The sequence below is a fragment of the Girardinichthys multiradiatus genome, unplaced genomic scaffold, assembly GCF_021462225.1.
Source record: "Girardinichthys multiradiatus isolate DD_20200921_A unplaced genomic scaffold, DD_fGirMul_XY1 scaffold_35, whole genome shotgun sequence".
In the NCBI taxonomy this organism is placed as follows: domain Eukaryota; kingdom Metazoa; phylum Chordata; class Actinopteri; order Cyprinodontiformes; family Goodeidae; genus Girardinichthys; species Girardinichthys multiradiatus.
Genome location: NW_025917688.1, coordinates 44,094 through 63,261, shown reverse-complemented (window position 1 = coordinate 63,261; position 19,168 = coordinate 44,094). Strand labels below are relative to the sequence as shown.

The 19,168-nt window shown below is 42.0% G+C and overlaps 1 protein-coding gene across 1 annotated transcript in view; it reads left to right on the top strand.

The window, feature by feature from the left end:
- The first annotated feature begins 4,484 nt into the window (after window positions 1-4,484).
- Window positions 4,485-19,168, top strand: part of LOC124865177 (low affinity immunoglobulin gamma Fc region receptor II-b-like) — a 28,554-nt gene continuing 13,870 nt past the window's right edge. The window contains exons 1-6 of the mRNA XM_047360142.1: window positions 4,485-4,657; window positions 5,127-5,162; window positions 5,320-5,592; window positions 5,672-5,914; window positions 6,000-6,194; window positions 6,355-6,441. Of these exons, the coding sequence (XP_047216098.1) occupies window positions 4,627-4,657; window positions 5,127-5,162; window positions 5,320-5,592; window positions 5,672-5,914; window positions 6,000-6,194; window positions 6,355-6,441 (865 nt within the window). The 5' untranslated portion in view covers window positions 4,485-4,626. The remainder of the gene's footprint in view (window positions 4,658-5,126; window positions 5,163-5,319; window positions 5,593-5,671; window positions 5,915-5,999; window positions 6,195-6,354; window positions 6,442-19,168) is intronic.

Here is a 19,168-nt window from a genome sequence, read left to right as displayed (position 1 = left end):
GATTGTATAATTTTAGTTTGATATTTTCTCTTTTCCTTTTCTGTGTAAACATCATTACTTTTGTTTTTTCCACTGAGAATTTAAATCTCCATCGATTTGCCCATTGATCTATTCTAATAATCTCATCCTGTATTTTCTTTTCAATAAGTTTGATATTACGACCCCTTTTCCATATAACTCCATCATCTGCACTGAGCCTGGTTCTGCAGGAGGTTTCTTCCTGTTAAAAGGGAGTTTTTCCTCTCCACTGTCGCTACATGCATGCTCAGTATGAGGGATTGCTGCAAAGTCAACGCCAGTGACTGTCCACTGTCTCTACAAGCTCATCCAGGAGGAGTGAATGCTGCAAGTCACTGACTGGATGCAATCTGCTGGGTTTCCTTAAATAGAAAAACTTTTTATCCAATTTGAATAAATAACTGAATCTGACTGAACTGTTCAATGGTTACGATTAATTGGAATGTATGAACCTGACTGTTGTGAAGAACCTTGAGACAACATGTGTTGTGAATTGGCGCTATATAAATAAAACTGAATTGAATTGAGTATATTGTTACTGTAAATTATATTGGCCACCTGAGAATAAAAATTATCACATTAACAATGTAACTGTGTGTGTGTATATATATACACTCACCGGCCACTTTATTAGGTACACCAGTCCAACTGCTCGTTAACGCTAATTTCTAATGAGCCAATCAAATGGCAGCAACTCAATGCATTTAGGTGTGTAGACATGGTCAAGACGATCTGCTGCAGTTCAAACCGAGCATCTGAATGGGGAAGAAAGGTGATTTAAGTGACTTTGAACGTGGCATGGTTGTTGGTGCCAGACAAGCTGGTCTGAGTATTTCAGAAACTGCTGATCTACTGGGACTTTCACGCGCTACATTCTCTAAGGTTTACAGAGAATGGTCCTAAAAAGAGAAAATATCCAGTGAGCGGCAGTTCTGTGGACGCAAATACCTTGTTGATGCCAGAGGTCAGAGGAGAATGGCCAGACTGGTTCCAGCTGATAGAAAGGCAACACTAACTCAAATAACCACTTGTTACAACCAAGGCATGCAGAAGATCATCTTTGAACGTACAACACGTCGAACCTTGAGGTGGATGGGCTACAGCAGCAGAAGACCACACCGGGTGCCTGTCAGCTAAGAACAGGAAACTGAGGCAACAATTCACACAGGTTCACCAAAATTGGACAACAAAAGATTGGAAAAACGTTGCCTGGTCTGATGAGTTTCGATTTCTGCTGCGATATTCGGATGGTAGGGTCAGAAATTGGCGTCAACAACATGAAAGCATGGATCCATCCTTCCTTGTATCAACGGTTCAGGCTGGTGGTGGTGGTGTAATGGTGTGGGGAATATTTTCTGGGCACACTTTGGGCCCCTTAGTACCAGTTGAGCATCATGTCAACACCACAGCCTACCTGAGTATTGTTGCTGACCATGTCCATCCCTTTATAACCACAGTGTACCCATCTTCTGATGATTACTTCCAGCAGGATAGCGCACCATGTCATAAAACACCAATCATCTCAGACTGGTTTCTTGAACATGACAATGAGTTCACTGGACTCAAATGGTCTCCAGTCACCAGATCTCAATCCAATAGAGCACCTTTGGGATGTGGTGGAACAGGATATTCACATCATGGATGCAGCAGCCGACAAATCTGCAGCATCTGTGTGATGCTATCAAGTCAATATGGACCAAACTCTCTGAGGAATGTTTCCAGTACCTTGTTGAATCTATGCCACAAGGATTAAGGCAGTTCTGAAGGTAAAAGGGGTCCAACCCGGTACTAGTAAGGTGTACCTAATAAAGTGGCCGGTGAGTGTATATATTTATAGGCCTATATGTTTCATAAAAATTTCAACCTACCAGTTGAAAGTGGGTCGGTCTGTCAGGAACTCCTGGGCCACTTTTCCTCCCCAGTCAAACCCTCGTTTCCAGCTCCACAGTGACTACGTTGGAAAGGGCTATGAAAGCCCCAAATAGGATTAACTTGTAATCACCAGTATAAACTTTTTTTTTAACAGGGCAGAAAAAACCCTGCACAGTTTTGGGGGATCTAGGTAGTCAAGTCTGATCCGAAGAAATGCATTTCAGTTCAATGTTCTGTGTTCTAAATGAATGTGTGTTTACAGATTTGTCATTGTTATGAGTAACTAAAAAAATCTGAAATGTTTTTATGTTAAATTACAGGCATGGTTCATTTCAATGACATGTTTAGTAAACATGTAGACACACCGCTAAAAGGGAGAGATGTACTGAGGGCATGGTACAGGAACTTACAGGTCCTTCTCAAAAAATTAGCATATTGTGATAAAGTTCATTATTTTCCATAATGTCATGATGAAAATTTAACATTCATATATTTTAGATTCATTGCACACTAACTGAAATATTTCAGGTCTTTTATTGTCTTAATACGGATGATTTTGGCATACAGCTCATGAAAACCCAAAATTCCTATCTCACAAAATTAGCATATCATTAAAAGGGTCTCTAAAGGAGCTATGAACCTAATCATCTGAATCAACGAGTTAACTCTAAACACCTGCAAAAGATTCCTGAGGCCTTTAAAACTCCCAGCCTGGTTCATCACTCAAAACCCCAATCATGGGTAAGACTGCCGACCTGACTGCTGTCCAGAAGGCCACTATTGACACCCTGAAGCAAGAGGGTAAGAAACAGAAAGAAATTTCTGAACGAATAGGCTGTTCCCAGAGTGCTGTATCAAGGTACCTCAGTGGGAAGTCTGTGGGAAGGAAAAAGTGTGGCAGAAAACGCTGCACAACGAGAAGAGGTGACCGGACCCTGAGGAAGATTGTGGAGAAGGGCCGATTCCAGACCTTGGTGGACCTGCGGAAGCAGTGGACTGAGTCTGGAGTAGAAACATCCAGAGCCACCGTGCACAGGCGTGTGCAGGAAATAGGCTACAGGTGCTACATTCCCCAGGTCAAGCCACTTTTGAACCAGAAACAGCGGCAGAAGCACCTGACCTGGGCTACAGAGAAGCAGCACTGGACTGTTGCTCAGTGGTCCAAAGTACTTTTTTCGGATGAAAGCAAATTCTGCATGTCATTCGGAAATCAAGGTGCCAGAGTCTGGAGGAAGACTGGGGAGAAGGAAATGCCAAAATGCCAGAAGTCCAGTGTCAAGTACCCACAGTCAGTGATGGTCTGGGGTGCCGTGTCAGCTGCTGGTGTTGGTCCACTGTGTTTTATCAAGGGCAGGGTCAATGCAGCTAGCTATCAGGAGATTTTGGAGCAGTTAATGCTTCCATCTGCTGAAAAGCTTTATGGAGATGAAGATTTCATTTTTCAGCAAGACCTGGCACCTGCTCACAGTGCCAAAACCACTGGTAAATGGTTTACTGACCATGGTATCACTGTGCTCAATTGGCCTGCCAGCTCTCCGGACCTGAACCCCATAGAGAATCTGTGGGATATTGTGAAGAGAACGTTGAGAGACTCAAGACCCAACACTCTGGAGGAGCTAAAGGCCGCTATCGAAGCATCCTGGGCCTCCATAAGACCTCAGCAGTGCCACAGGCTGATTGCCTCCATGCCACGCCGCATTGAAGCAGTCATTTCTGCCAAAGGATTCCCGACCAAGTATTGAGTGCATAACTGTACATGATTATTTGAAGGTTGACGTTTTTTGTATTAAAAACACTTTTCTTTTATTGGTCGGATGAAATATGCTAATTTTGTGAGATAGGAATTTTGGGTTTTCATGAGCTGTATGCCACAATCATCCGTATTAAGACAATAAAAGACCTGAAATATTTCAGTTAGTGTGCAATGAATCTAAAATATATGAATGTTAAATTTTCATCATGACATTATGGAAAATAATGAACTTTATCACAATATACTAATATTTTGAGAAGGACCAGTACATGTACTCCTGGAGAAGGTCTTGCTGTCTTTTATGCTTCCTTACATTATTTGTGTCATGGGAAATTCATTTGAACAAGAGTAAATATCTTTCCTCTTACTTACCAGGTAACACTGTCTGACCTCAGGATCATCTGGACCATAAGGAGAATTCAGCTTCCTATCCAGGTCTGTCCTCATTTCCATCTCTGGATCATTTTGGTTCTGGTTCTCCTGTAGTTCATGACTGCTCTGCAGACCAGATATAACTGCAGTGATGGTTCTGGTCACCTGTGTAACTGAGGCCTTTTCTTGGTCTGCTCCTATATGTCTGTGATCTCCAGCAGCACCTTATTGTGAAACCACCTCTACCTCCTCTGTTCTGTAAGGAGTCCTGCAGATTATAAACTGGCAGCAACAGTCATTCAGTCTCAACTGGAAGCTAACGAGCTTCAATCAATGGGATCAGCTGTCAATGCAGATCTATAACTGTGTAAAATCAACCAATCAACAGCGTGAAAATGTTTAAATGTGTTTAATCAAGTAAAAAGGGGGCGGGGTCAGGGTGCTTCTGTTTCTATGACTGATTTATTTGTAGCTTTGAATAAAGAAAACCTTCATTTGTATGTTAGACAGAAGGAGGAACCAACCTCACATTTATATTTCCAGGAAGAAGGCGGGCTTTATTCTGAGGCCCCAACAGGAAACAAACAGTGGTCAGATGGTGAAGTGGCACCATGATGGAAACATCTCTACAACATCTGCTCTGTAAGTACAAAACCTGTTGTTTAAGCAAAGTAACTTTACTGTCTGCTCTGTTCTAACCTGAGTCAAAGGGTTAGGATGAAAGGTCCGACTGAATTCAGATGAAAGAACTTCTACACATCAAGCAGGAAGAAAAGTTACTTTACTTCCCTCTTTTGTAGCTCTTAGTAACACAGCAGTGGCTTTCAGGCACAGACCTCAGATCTACTGAAAATACTGAAAATGACTGATGTGAAATGACAGAATAATGATGTAGGAGCCGATGAACAAGAGAATAAACTGTGGAAACTCATTTAGATTAAAAGAGCAAAGTCTGAATAAAGTTACTTTTATTTGAGTAAATAAATGCAGATGTAATGAAGATCAGTTTGATGAATAAATGTGTTTTAGGAGGATAAAATGTCTGGGATTGTAAAGTTCTCCTGAACTTTTCTATGTTCAACTGTAACCAATAAGTTTAATTTCTCTTCAGTTTCCTGTTTGCTGGTTTGCTGCATAAATAATGAAGGTTGGTTCACTTCTATCACCATTAAACTCAATTCATAATATTATTATTTAAATTAATGTTTGGAGGAGAAATATAAGATGTAAACAGAAGGATTCTAACTTTTAACCATAAAATTATTTTGACAATAAATAGAAATTAATGTAATTTTACATTCCAGTCCTCCCAGCTGGTCTGACTGTGAGTCCCAGCAGATCTCAGTTCTTTCAAGGAGACTCTGTGTCTCTGAGCTGTGAGGAGGACAACATCTCTGCTGGATGGACTGTGAGGAGAAACACAACCAGAAGAACCAGAACTCAATGTGGAGATGGATGGGGAGAACCAGCTGGTTCTTCCTGTACCATCAGCAGCCTCTACAAACATGAAACTGGAGTGTACTGGTGTGAGTCCAGAGAGGGAGCAGCCAGCAGCAGCATCCAGCTCACTGTCTCTGGTAAGATCAGACTGTGGAGTTAGTGTTGATGAAGCTGTGTGGAAATGGATGAAATGCTGTAGTTTGTCTCTGTGTTGAGGTGGATCAGTGATCCTGCAGAGTCCTATCCTCCCTGTGATGGAGGGAGATGACGTCACTCTGAGCTGTCAAACAAAGACTCCCTCCAACCTCCCAGCTGCTTTCATTAAAGATGGCGTCTTCATCAGGACTGAGCCTGCAGGTCACATGACCCTCCACCATGTGACCAGCTCTGATGAAGGTCTCTACAAGTGTTTCATCAGTGGTGATGGAGAGTCTCCATCCAGCTGGATCTCTGTCTCAGGTCAGGAAGTAAAATCAGCAGAACCTTCAACTCATGAATAAATATCTGTTCTGTGGTGATAATTTAATAAATATCTTTATTTTAGAGAAACCTTCCACCACTGGACCAACCACATACCTCCCTCCTCCTTCTTCTTCTTCTTCTCCTCCACCTTCTTCTTCTCCTTCCTTCCTTCAACCTCTACACTATGTGCTCCTGTCTCTTGCATTGGTCATTATTGTGGTTCTGCTGCTGGTTCTGGTTCTGATGGTGAGACGACATGTTAGGAGAAAGTCTGAAGGTGAGACAGGCTTCTGTATCTACAAGCTAAACTTGTTCTGTGCAACAATTATTACATTTAAACCCATTTTTACAGGTTCTACAGCTACAATCAGAAACATTGTTCTGAATATAAAAACACTGTTAAACAGTAAATTCTGACCCGCTTCATTTCCCTCTAGGTGGTCCAGAAGGTGGAGAGGACAGCATTACTTACAGTGACGTCAACATCTCCCATCATCAGCGACAGAAAACCAAGTCCAACAAAGGTAAGATTGGGTTTATTTTCTGGTTCTGTAGATTTTTTCTGATGTTTTCTTGTTTAATCACTCAGTTGGTGAACAGGAACCAGTCCTCAGAAGCTGGTTGATTTCTGAGGTTCTGTTGGGTCGGAGCTGAAATAGTAACTGAAGAACTGAAGCTTTGAGTGAACAGGAACATCTGCAGATGATCCAGGTGTTCTAGGAACATCTTCAGGAACTAGATGACAGATAGATCTACTATGTAATGAATATTAGTAGAAACTTCCTCTTTAAACATGGTTGATTTTAAGGAACCTTTTTACTTCTATTCTGAACCCAGTTCTGCTGGTTTCACCTTTTAAATGATGAAGGTTTTCTGGTTTATGATCAGATCTAGATTCTTGTTTTATAGAGTTTCTATTTCCAGATTGTGATCAGATAATCGATTATTGAGACATTGTTTGGTGGCCATGTTGCTAAGTTGATCCTTGATCTCTTCTCTGAAATCTAATTATTTTACTGAGGTTATCTTGCTGTTCTGGAGACCATGTTGTCTCTAAATGTAGACGTTTATTGATGATGCATTTATTCAGTATCTAATCTCCATCAGTCTGTAGTTGGTTGATATTTCAGCAGATCACAGTTAAAGTTGCGTCCTCTGTGCTGCACGATGTGCTGCAGTTTGTGGTTTTTCTGCTAAATGACTCTAAGAGACTCTGTGATCGTCCAGCTTCCTGTTTCTGTGTTTCAGCTAAATGTGGACCTGCTTATTTTTCATTAAAAGACAAGAAGTGAAACACAGGGTCTTTTAAAAAAAGAAAGAAGATATCTTCCCTTTCTTGTAGTATAGTTTCACTAAACTTACCTTTTCATTTAGTAGAAGAAAATGTGCATGTCTTATAATTCATTTATATTTCATGTGATCCAGAATGTCAGAAAATTAAATAAGAGCTAATGTCTTCCATTTTTACAACTACTTTGCTCCCCTATTGGCTTCATTTGGGGTGAGTGGTGGCCTAGTGGTTAGAGAGCAGGGGATTTGCGTCCTGGAGGGGCCACAAGTACTCTGGTTCAAATTCCACAGCCTGCCTCTGGGTCTCAGAGCACGACCCTTATCCCCTGAAGGCCCCCCGGGTGCCGCACAATGGCAGCCCACTGCTCCCTGAGGGATGGGTTAAATGCAGAGGATAATTTCATTGAAATGTAAAAATTGCAATGACAAATAAAAATATTATTATTATTTCTGCACCATGAGGCCGACGGCACCAAGCGTGTTGGAAGCAACACGTCTGTCAAACCCAGAAGATGAATTTAGAGCCTTTTTTTTAGGTTGCAGTTTTTCTCTTTCAGCTTCAAACAGCTGCAGAGTGATCAGAGATAAACTGAAAATGTTTTATTACTTTAACTTACAGAGAACTCCACATCATTACTTTATAAAGATTTCCTCAGAATTGACAAGATTTAACTGGTGGAAGAATATTGCAAAAGCATTTCCAAATCAGAGATTAAAAAGCATTGGTTAAATTAAAAATTTATTAAATATGTTTAACAAACTTAAAATTATGCCAGAATAAAGTCGGAACAAATGAGCGTAATTCTATCCTGTTAATTTAAATTAATAAATAAAAGACATACTGTGGTTACTGTTGGCTGTGGGCTCCATCGCCACCACCTCCTCCTCATCCTCTCCATTGCCCCCAGTCCCCTGGCCCCTCATCTAAATGTGCACCGGCCAATCAGCACAGAGAGTCCTCAGTGTGTCTCACACAAGCTGCACTAGACAGTAGATTCATAGATGATATTAAATAAAATTTAGAAAATGCATGCACTGGGACGGTTCGCAGCCAAGTGTGAAGCGGCTGGGATGAAGATCAGCTCCTCCAAGTCCGAGGCCATGGTTCTCGACCAGAAAAGGGTGGCTTGTCCTCTTCAGGTTGGAGGGGATCCTGCCTCAAGTGGAGGAGTTTAAGTATCTCGGGGTCTTGTTCACGAGTGAGGGAAGAATGGAGCGGGAGATCGACAGACGGATCGGTGTGGCTGCCGCAGTAATGGGGGCGCTGTGCCGGTCCGTTGTGGTGAAGAGAGAGCCGCTGCTCCTCCACATCGAGAGGAACCAGTTGAGGTGGCTCGGGCATCTATACCGGATGTCTCCTGGACGCCTTCCTTGGGAGGTGTTCCAGGCACGTCCCACCGGGAGGAGGCCCCGAGGACGGCCCAGGACACGCTGTCTCTCGGCTGGCCTGGGAACGCTTTGGGCTCCACCCGGAGGAGCTGGAGGAGGTGTCTGGAGAGAGGGACGTCTGGGTGTCTCTGCTGAGTCTGCTGCCCCCGCGACCTGGTCCTGGATAAGCGACGAGTACGAGTACGGGTATATTATAACAAACGTCTCGCTGGTCATTAGAATCACTTCAGCCTTACACCCAAAGTCAGCTCTAGCCATTTGATGCCCTAGGTGAGATCAAGAAAGATAGAAGGCAACTATACTGGGTGGTCCAATGGGTGGTCCGATGCCAGACCATTTTAACCATCAGAGTCTCATTAAACATGTCTTAAATGACCTCTTATTTGTTGCTCGGTAGCCTTCCTGTTTCTCAGGTTGCATGCTTTCTCTCTTAGTCTCTCCCACATCTAAACTGTTCTCCCTTGAAGCAGGGAGAGGTGGGAACTAAAAACCTAAAGGTGTTGCACTAATAAAAAACCCTTATCCAAACTATACTTATAGTCCCTGTTGTGATTATAAATATGAATATAATATTTAATATTAATACTTTAATATTTAGCACTGTTGCCTTGCAGCAAGAAGGTCCTGGGTTCGATTCCCGGCCAGGGGTCTTTCTCCATGGAGTTTGCAAGTTCTCCCCGTGCATGCATGCGTTCTCACCGGGTACTCCGGCTTCCTCCCACAGTCCAAAGACATGCCTGTTAGGTTAATTGGTCTCTCTAAATTGCCCGTAGGTGTATGAATGAGTGTGCGTGGTTTTTGTGTGTTGCCCTGTGATGGACTGGTGACCTGTCCAGGGTGTACACCGCCTCTCGCCCAGACTGCTGGAGATAGGCACCAGCTCCCCCATGACCCACTATGGAATAAGCGGTAGAAAATGACTGACTGACTGACTTTAATATTTTATCAAATAATATTTGGGTCTGTTAAGGATTGTCCTGTGAATACCAGCCCAGTAAGGTGATGGTAATAGAACAAAATAGAAAGGTGTGAGACGAGCTCTGACATTATTGAACAGCATAAACTCTGCACATACATGGAATGAATTCACACAATTTCTTAAAATACAAGAATTTATTAACAAAAATAAGTCAACTCAAAGTCAAACATATTTCAATCAACAAACTCTTCACTATGCTAAAACAATCCAACTAAACTACCAAGCAAAATTAAATAATGAAGACTAATGTACAATATAAACAAGTTGATTAAAGATGATTGAAACCATGACTGAAAGAGTGATGCAATATTACCATGCAATGTTTATGTTTGAGAACCAAGGATTATCTTGAAGAATCTGGAAATGACGTGAAGTTAGTCTTGGAACCAATTTAGGCAATAATTGATATACCTTTGAACAACCCTTCACAATGCAAGATCAGATAAAACATTATTTTAATAAAACAACATTTTAAAGAATGATTTGCTGAATAATACCAACCTTCTGGATGACTAAAGCTACGTTCACACAGCAGGACTTAATGCTCAATTCCGATTTTTTGGTGAAATCCGATTTTTTTTGCCTGGACGTTCACATTTCCAAATACATGTGACTTGTAGTGATCTCCTGTGTGAACGTATTCATACAACTCAAGTGCGCACTAGACGACGCAATGACGTCACATGTAGCGAGCATTTTTAGTGTTTGCAGAAATAGATAAATGTTGGACTGTATCTTGCGGGTTTTAAGTTGTTTTCCAACCGGAGCCAGCATATTAACAACCATGTCCGCCATGGTTGTTGATTTTCTTTCCGCTTCCGCGTAGCAGGGTCCAGAATAGTGACGTTTATCGAGTATCAATGACGTACAGGTCGGATGAATGCGACCTGGCCATACAGACACAGGTTGCATTTGAAAAGATCAGATACGTATCGGATTTAGGACCACATATCCAAGTGGCCTGTTTTGCATATGAAAAATTGGATCTGTGTCGTTCAGACTGTCATGAAAAGTTTGTGTCAGGGTTGTGGGTTTGGTGGCAGGACCAGAATGCAGAACACCAGCGAGGAGTATAGCAAACAAAGCAGTTAATAAACAGAGGGAGATGGAGTATGGACCAATGAGTAATCAGATGAAAGTGGTAACAGGTGCGCAGGCAAGGTGAAGGGAACTAAAGAAATAGGTTGTTATGGTAACTAATGTGAGACTGAGGCATGGGAGAACTAAACTAGTAGCCTACAAATGAAAATAAAAGAAACCTCTATGACCCCTTCTCTTTTCCAATGGTTATAATCAGTCTGACAGAGGGAGGTATCCCAATCCTTGTGGTTTTTAGTATAACAATGGCCATCAGTGGGACCCTTTGTGAGGTGCCTTGAGACGACATTGTTGTAAATAAGCGCCGTTTAACTAAATAATCTGAACTGAAACTATCTGTGTAGTTATGCTGCTATAGGCTTAGGCTGCTGGAGGACATAATGACCACTTTCACCCTCTTCGCTACATTCTCACACTACTCTCCAATTTTGTATTATTTGCTGTTATTTCAGCTTTTAACTTTGTTCTCTCTTTTCTCTTCCTAGAAGCTACACCTGGCCTGACTCTGTGTCTACCTGTGACATCTTTCTGGAGAGGGGAATCGTCCGAGCCTCTGCTGGCAACAACTTAATGCTCACCCTCTACTGATGATCCACATAGCCCTGTCTTTTAGTGTTTAACCCTTTCTCTCTCCTAGACATGGATACTGACTGAGCTTCTACTGTAACTAACTCTATGTTCTCTCTTTCAGACTCTAACCTTGAAAACTGTCTCAGAGTTTATCTGTTCTTTCTTTCTAGATGAAACGACTAAAGGAGCTACATCCATTAACATTTACTTTTCCTTCCCATAGAAAGTACTCCTGGATCAGTGCTTCTTTGTTCTCTTTGTATCTCTGCTCTGTTCTCTCAAACCCCCAGTCGGTCGTGGCAGATGGCCGCTCACACTGAGCCTGGTTCTGGTTCTGCTGGAGGTTTCTTCCTGTTAAAAGGGAGTTTTTCCTCTCCACTGTCGCTACATGCATGCTCAGTATGAGGGATTGCTGCAAAGTCAACACCAGTGACTGTCCACTGTCTCTACATGCTCATCCAGGAGGAGGGAATGCTGCAAGTCACTGACTGGATGCAATCTGCTGGGTTTCCTTAGACAGAAAAACTTTTGATCCAATTTGAATAAATAACTGAATCTGACTGCACTGTTCAATGGTTAGGACTAATTGGAATGTATGAACCTGACTTTTGTGAATTGCCTTAAGACATTTGTTGTGAATTGGCGCTATATACATAAAACTGAATTGAATTGAATTGAATTAATAAACCTTGAAGCTTGAAAATAGAAATAAAGTCTCAGAAGAACTAAACCAGAGGATATGGGCAAAAAACTAGACTCAGGGATCAACCAAGCAAGTAACAACAAAGGGGTCTAAGCCCATGGGGAAAAAGAACTGATAAACTAGAAGAAGGATGTAGCAAGAATAAATAAACCTAACTAACAGTAAACAAACAGAAACACTAACCGAGGAACTAAACTAGAAAAACCATAGAAGGAAAATAAACAAAGAGAACTGTAATAATAATAGTAATAATAATAATAATAATAACCAGAGGAAACAATTCTAAGGAATAAATAAATGAGAAAACAACCACCAAGGGAACTATGGGCGAGGGGAGAAAGAACTACTAAAACTAGGAGGCAGGAGAGAGAACAAAACTAACATCATTATAACAGAAGGAATAAACAAACATAACTACTAAACCTAAAGGAATAAAAACATCTAACTGAGAAAGTAAACAAACACAAAACCAAAACAAAGTCCAAAATGGCCGATCCTGACAGTTTGGATATAGGGGAAAAAAAATCGGATTTGGATCACTTCAAGCTGCAGAGTGAAATTAGCTGAATTCTCAACGGTGTTTAATTAGATGCCTTGATTTATTGAAATTAATATTTAGGGAAATATTTTTAATAAGAGCCTAACCTTTTTGGACAAATGGGTCTTAATGGTGTTTAATTAGCTGGCTTCATCTAGTACAAATAATATTTAAGGAAATATTATTAAGGACATTTTAAAATAATATTTGAGAAAATATTAGTCTGAATATGGACCAACAACCTTTCAGGGTAAATGATCTGTAGCTGCCTCATAAATTGGGTGAGCGCGTGTTTTTAGCCGTTAGCGGCTGGAGCTAACAAAAGAAGCTTACAGCTGGTTACCAGAATCAAACACATAACCTTTTAAAATACCACTAATACAGCACCCTTTAAATAAAGTGTGTCTTAACTTTTAAAAACAGAACACATCATTAGCTGAGTGCTAGTTAGCTAGCACTTACTTTAATGAGTTTCTAAACACAAACAAAAACAAATGTCATTAAACAAACAATATTTAGCTTAAAGTAATCTTCTCTGCCCAAACACTACCTTTTATGTGAAACGTGCTGAAGATAAGTTGTCCTGGGCGTTGAGGGAAACATCCACATGTGGGTAAACAAAAGGTTAACTTGCAGCTAACTTCCGTAGCTGGCTTAAGTGGTCTCGATGTATTGGGGTTGCTCTCGCTACCTGGACGTACACGCTGGAAGGCGTGGGATGCAATCCTGGCCTCCTTTTCCAGGCCGTGGAAAAATCAGCTTCAATTAGGGCTGCTTCTGGAGGCCTCAGAAGAAAAGTTTCCTTGCACCCTTTTTATGATTGAATGCCGGATCCCCGAACGGCAAATCATTATTTAACTTTGTTGTATGTGATCGTAGTTATTCTGGATCCAACTTGAAGAGTTATGTCTATTTGCCAGCAAAGAGACATTAGCACGCTGTGTCTCTCCTTCCAGTTCCGCTGGGAACCTGTGTGAAAGAGGTCTGTTTGTTGGAACGCGGGGTTTTTATTCAAACAGTGATGTCACGGGAATCCATTGTTACTTCCTTCTTGTTCCTATTCCTGGCTGTGCTTGAAGTAGGTTAATGCGATTTATTTCGAAAATTCCAGAAAAGATCAAACTGGCCTTTAATGTTGTAACCCATGGCCGGGGTCCCAACATCCCAAAATGTCATCAATAGTTGCAGAAAAAACTAACAGTAAACAATATATTGACTGTTTAAATGAGTCAAGCTCAAACTGACTGTTTAGCCCCACAGACAGTTTCACCTCAGAGGTCAAGTTCAACCAGACCTTAAGGCTGCTGATGTTCACTGTGGGCTGAAAGACATTAGACCGGGGGTCGGAAGCTTCTCTGATCCGAAAATACATTTTTGATCTCAGTCCTGCTAAATAAAACTTGTTTAGAACTGCTAGTCTTACATGACCTTTTAAAAAATTACAGCTTATAATTTGTTAATGAATTGTATTGTATTATGTTGGTTTATTTGTCATATGCAGGTTAACACAGTCAACAATGCAATGAAATGCTTGGGATAAGAAGAACCGTTAAACTCACTATAAAACCAAAAGTACTAATGCCATGCAATAAAAAAGTACACTTGTGCAGCAGTAATCAGCTAATAAAGTGTCACAAAATGTGGTTTAGTGCAGTATTCTTGTTCAGAGTTCAGTAGTCTGACAGCTTGTGGATAATACCCGTCTTTAAGTGTTTTTCTGTGTACTGGCAGGCACCTGTACTGCCTGCCACAAGGTACTAGACAGAAAAGTCATTTTGCTGGATGGCTGTGGTCCTTGATGATACTGGCTGCGGTGAATGTCCTTGTTGGGGGGAGACTGCTGCCAGTTATGGCCTCTGCCATTTGTACCGCTCTCTGTAGTGCTTTCCGACTCTGACTGGTGCAGTTCCCGTACCACACTCTGATACAGCCCGTCAGCAGGCTCTCAATAGTGCACCTGTAGAGGTTTGTGAGGATGCTGGTGTTCATACCAAACTTCCTCAGCCTTCTCAGGAAGTAGAGTCTCTGTCGGGCTTTCTTGACCACAAAGTTTGCATGTACTGTACAGTCCTCAGTGATGTGAATGCAGAGGAACTTGAAGCTGCTGACCTGCTCCACTGCAGCGTTATTAATATAGATGGGGGAATGCTGGCCTCCATGCTGTCTCCTAAAGTCATCATCTCCATAGTTTTGCTAATGTTCAGAGAGAGGTTATTTTCCTGACACCAACTGGTCAGTGATTTCACCTCTTTCCTGTAGGGACTCTCGTCGTCGTCTGTAATGAGGCCCAAGATGGTGGTGTAGTCAGCAAACTTGAGGATAATGTTTGAGCTGTGCCTGGCAGTACCGTCACATGTGAAGAAGTTAGTAGAGGAGTGGACTGAGAACACAGCCCTAAGGTGCACCGGTGCTGAGGAGTGTGGAGGAGAGGTGTCTGCCGATTCTCACCGCCTGTGGTCTGTTGGTAAGAAAGTCCAACATCCAGCAGCAGATGGTTTTTTTCCAGTCCCGGGGCGGTGAGCTTGGTGACCAGTTTGGTGGGGATTATGGTATTGAATGCTGAGCTGTAGTCAATAAAGAACAGTCTCACATAGGTGTTTCCCCTCTCCAGGTGGTTGAGGGAGGGGTGGACTGCTAGAGCAATGGCGTTGTCTGTGAACCTGTTTGCTCTATATACGACCTGTAGAGAGTCTAGGGTGTCAGAAAGGGAGTCACAGATGTGGTTTGAATGCCCGTTTCACTGTAGCCATGTCTATATTGAGTGTAGCGCTTTCATTATCCATGTGTGGTCTGGTGACGGGTGTGGCATTGTCCGCATCAAACCAAGTGTAGAAGGAGTTAAGCTCATTCAGAAAATATGCACTGGACAGCTCCACAGACCTGTTTCTCCCAGTATAGTCTGTGATGCATTGCAATCCATGCCACAAGCGCCTCGGGTCGTTGCTCTGTTGGGCAGACTCGACTCTCTCCCTGCACTCCCTCTGCAATGTCTTAACAGTCTTTCTGAGGTCGTACTTGGCTGATTTGTATGCCTCAGGATTTCCAGATTTAAAGGCAGCAGTGGGTGCTTTAAGTTGACCATGTACTTCAGGTCTGACCCATGGTTTTCTGATTGGGGTAAGTGCTTTTGACACAACATCCTCAATGAACTCTCTTATATAGCCTATGAGTTGGTGTACTCATTAATGTCACCATCAGCTGAATCTGCAAACATCTGCCAATCCGTTGTTTCAAAGCAGTCCTGTAGGGCCTCATCAGCTGCATTGTCCCACTTGAAAATGTCCCTTGGAACTGGTTTTTCCCGTTTGAGCCTTTTTTTGTACGCAGGCAGCAGCAAAATGGCACTGTGGTTTGCTTTATTTAAGGCGGGGCAGAGGAGGAGTTTGTAGCTGTGTTTGAATGAGGTGTAACAGTGATCCAGGGTCTGGTCCCCCCTGGTGGGAACAGATATGTGCTGGTAGTATTTCAGCAAAACTGCTTTCATGTTGGCTTGGTTAAAGACCGTGTAAAGAGAATTTTACCAGTTTCTTCTAAACACTTTATAAATGTCATTAATGTATTGTTTTAAACGTAATGAAATCTCCAGCAAACGTTTAAACCGCCATTTCCAGCGTGTCTCACAGGATGACGCAGCAGAGGCGCATATCTGGAGAGACAAAAGCTCGCAAGCGAGTTACTTTTTTCTACACACGGCCATTCCCGGAAGAGCTTGAAAGCTGGAATCTGTCTGATACAACAAGGTCAGAAGATTCATATACTGATCGAAGACCACGCCAACACCCGGCGCAGGTGAAAACCCACAGAGATTTTTTCCAAGGAGATGTGTTTCCTTCCTTGTTGATTCAGTCGACTAAAAGGTTCTTCATATTTTCCCCTTTTGGACGGATGAGAAGTTTACCGTTTTTGAGTTAATCATGGACACGTCATTCTGGTACCCCCCCCACCCGTTTTTCTTCTTCAGATGTACCCATTCTCAAACCGGTGGAGAGAAGAAATCAACGTCAATGTAATTTCGTCAGCCCACCATCTACCTGGTGATCGCCACTATCGAGACATCAACACACTAGGAGGGCTTCTCTTTCCAAGTTAACCCAAATTGCACATTTTGTCCATAAAACTGCTGGTTTCTTCATAGACACTCAATGCGCATATATTTCTTTTATTATTGTTGTTAGGTAGTCATTTTTATCGCTTTTGTGTAGAATAGTGCCTGTTAGTTATGTGAAGGTTTTTGGACCATTATATCAGGGCTGTATGGTTTCAACAAATTTTCACATATGTGACTGGCCGTGGCAAAACCAGGAACAAGTCTACCCGGGGTCGTTTTGACTTATTTACAGATCCCGAAAGAGTGGAGTCTAAGCTTTCCAATTATGTCAAACTTGTGGAAATCGGAAAAAGAATTGAAGAAGATATGACCATCTGAATGTCTGCACTCACCAGACTACTTTTCTGAGAAATCAGCACTGAAAGATTTATTGTTTTCTCTGCCTGAAAGCAGGGCGGTGAGAAAAGCTGCTAATTTGAATAACTTTAAACAGCCCACCTCCCCCAATTGTTTGTCAACAGAAGCTCCAAGTGACTGCAAGACTTCTGTCACTTAACTCATAGTATTTTTCTATGTAAAGATAATTTACAGCACTGCATTACAATCTATTTTTATATTATTTATGACTGCAAATGTCACATTAATATTTGTTGTCAGACCAAAGTGCAGGTAAGAGCTGGGCAGCCGCATGTTGAGTGATCTTCAGCTTTATTCAGAGGTGTCCAAACGTAACATAAATCACTGCAGGAACATGAAACATATGGCAGTCAAGGATAGAGACCCGAGTTGAGAGACGAGGAACCAGCAATCAACACATGAAACAGACTAACTAATATACTAAGGGAATACAAAGGGCAGTTAATCAAAGGAAGAGGGAACAGGTGAGACAAGGAGGCAGGGAGACAGAAGGAACAGGTGAAACAAATGCATAGACTAAACATGGGCAAAGGGATTAATTAATAAAAAGACACAAACCAAAAACCACAAAGAAAGTCCAAAATGTCACACTGTGACACCAAATTGCATCATGACTGCAACATAATGTCTGCATCCTGGTGATTGGTTTGGTTTCCTCTTGTTTTTAGATAAGTCTCACTTAAAGTTCATCTATTAAATGTTCTGCCTCAGGCAGAGTTTGAAATCCTATCTGACAGAAATTAGCAAAATATAAGGGTAATATGGATGTGTTCTTCTTAATATGTAATATGAAATGTCCAAAGATTATTGTAGCATGCAGAATTGTTGTTTATCAGTCTTCATTTTATGTGTGCAGGTATGAATAGAGCTATGGGCCAATAGTTTACACTTTTCGAATACGTGTTAATCTAGAAGAGGCTGGTGCTGCAGCTAATTACACTGTACCCATCAAATTTTATGTCTGCAAACCTCTTGACTTTAATGGACAAAGGAAGAGAAATGGGCAATAACTTGACTTTGATCATGTCACAAATGTGATTTTTATTTACAATTTTATACACATTACAAATTGCCAAAACGCCAAAGTCACAGTGTCACACCATCATCCTCTTCTGTGTGCTATTCTGTGTTGTGCTTTGTGGTGCTGGGCATGTAATGTCATTCGCTTCTTTGGAACAGAAAGGCCTGTCTGTCCGTGGCCAGTCCAGGTGCAGGCAGGGCAGGAACACAGACAACAGGGGGTAGAACTTCCGGGTCACACAGCAGTTGAAAGTTAACAGGCTCTGCGTCGCTGTGAGTCCTAGCTAGAACCACACCAGGTCTTTTTGCATCAAAGCTGTTAATAAAAGCACACAAAAGACAATTCAAATATTGCATGTCTCTTTGTTATTGACAAACAGATTGTGGAAGGCTGCAGAATTGATACCAGAAGTGCTGGTAACTCTTGATCTGTGGGAGCTTTCGGAAGTAGGGACTCAGGTGTACCTGCCAGTCAAACGACTTGACTAACACCCTGCCATCTTCCAGTCCAACCAGCTGTGGGATGTTGAGGCGACTTTCAGGCGCTGTACCACAGCATATTGTTTTTGTTTTGTCCAATGCAGTTGTCACAATGAAGATCCACATCAGTTTCTCCAACTCCGAAATGAGTGAAGAAGTGGTGCATGTAGCTAATGACTTCATTGCTCCCCTTCCCTGACGACATGCCTTCATCAATAAGGAAATTCACCTGTTTCTGCAGGCCTTCACAAGAGACACCAAAAAGTCCACATTTCCGTGGTGTCAAGAAGTACATTGCCCCAGGCTGCAGTGGGTTCGAGGGGAAGTGCATCTGATGAAGACAGAGGACAAAAAAAACTTAAAATTTGACTGGTCAGGTTTATGTGATTTGTCCGAATCAGGACATGCCTTATTTACAGTTTGATGCATCGTAATAGTTTTTTAAAAAGTCATGAAACTCACCCCATGAGAAACTGATAGGTATTCCGGCAGACTTCGATGCCTCCGATGGAATAGGTTGTCCTGGAGTGTTTTCTTTTCCTTGGTGTCTTCTTGGTGGATGTGATCATTGCTGAAGTTTCTACTGTATGCCGGTTTGCTTCAAGATGTCCGATATTCTCATGTCCTGCCACTCCCTTTCTGCTGCCAAAGAATCCATCCGTATGTTGTACATGATCTCTGGAGAAAGTTTGTGACTACAGGACTGTGTCCCAAGTGAA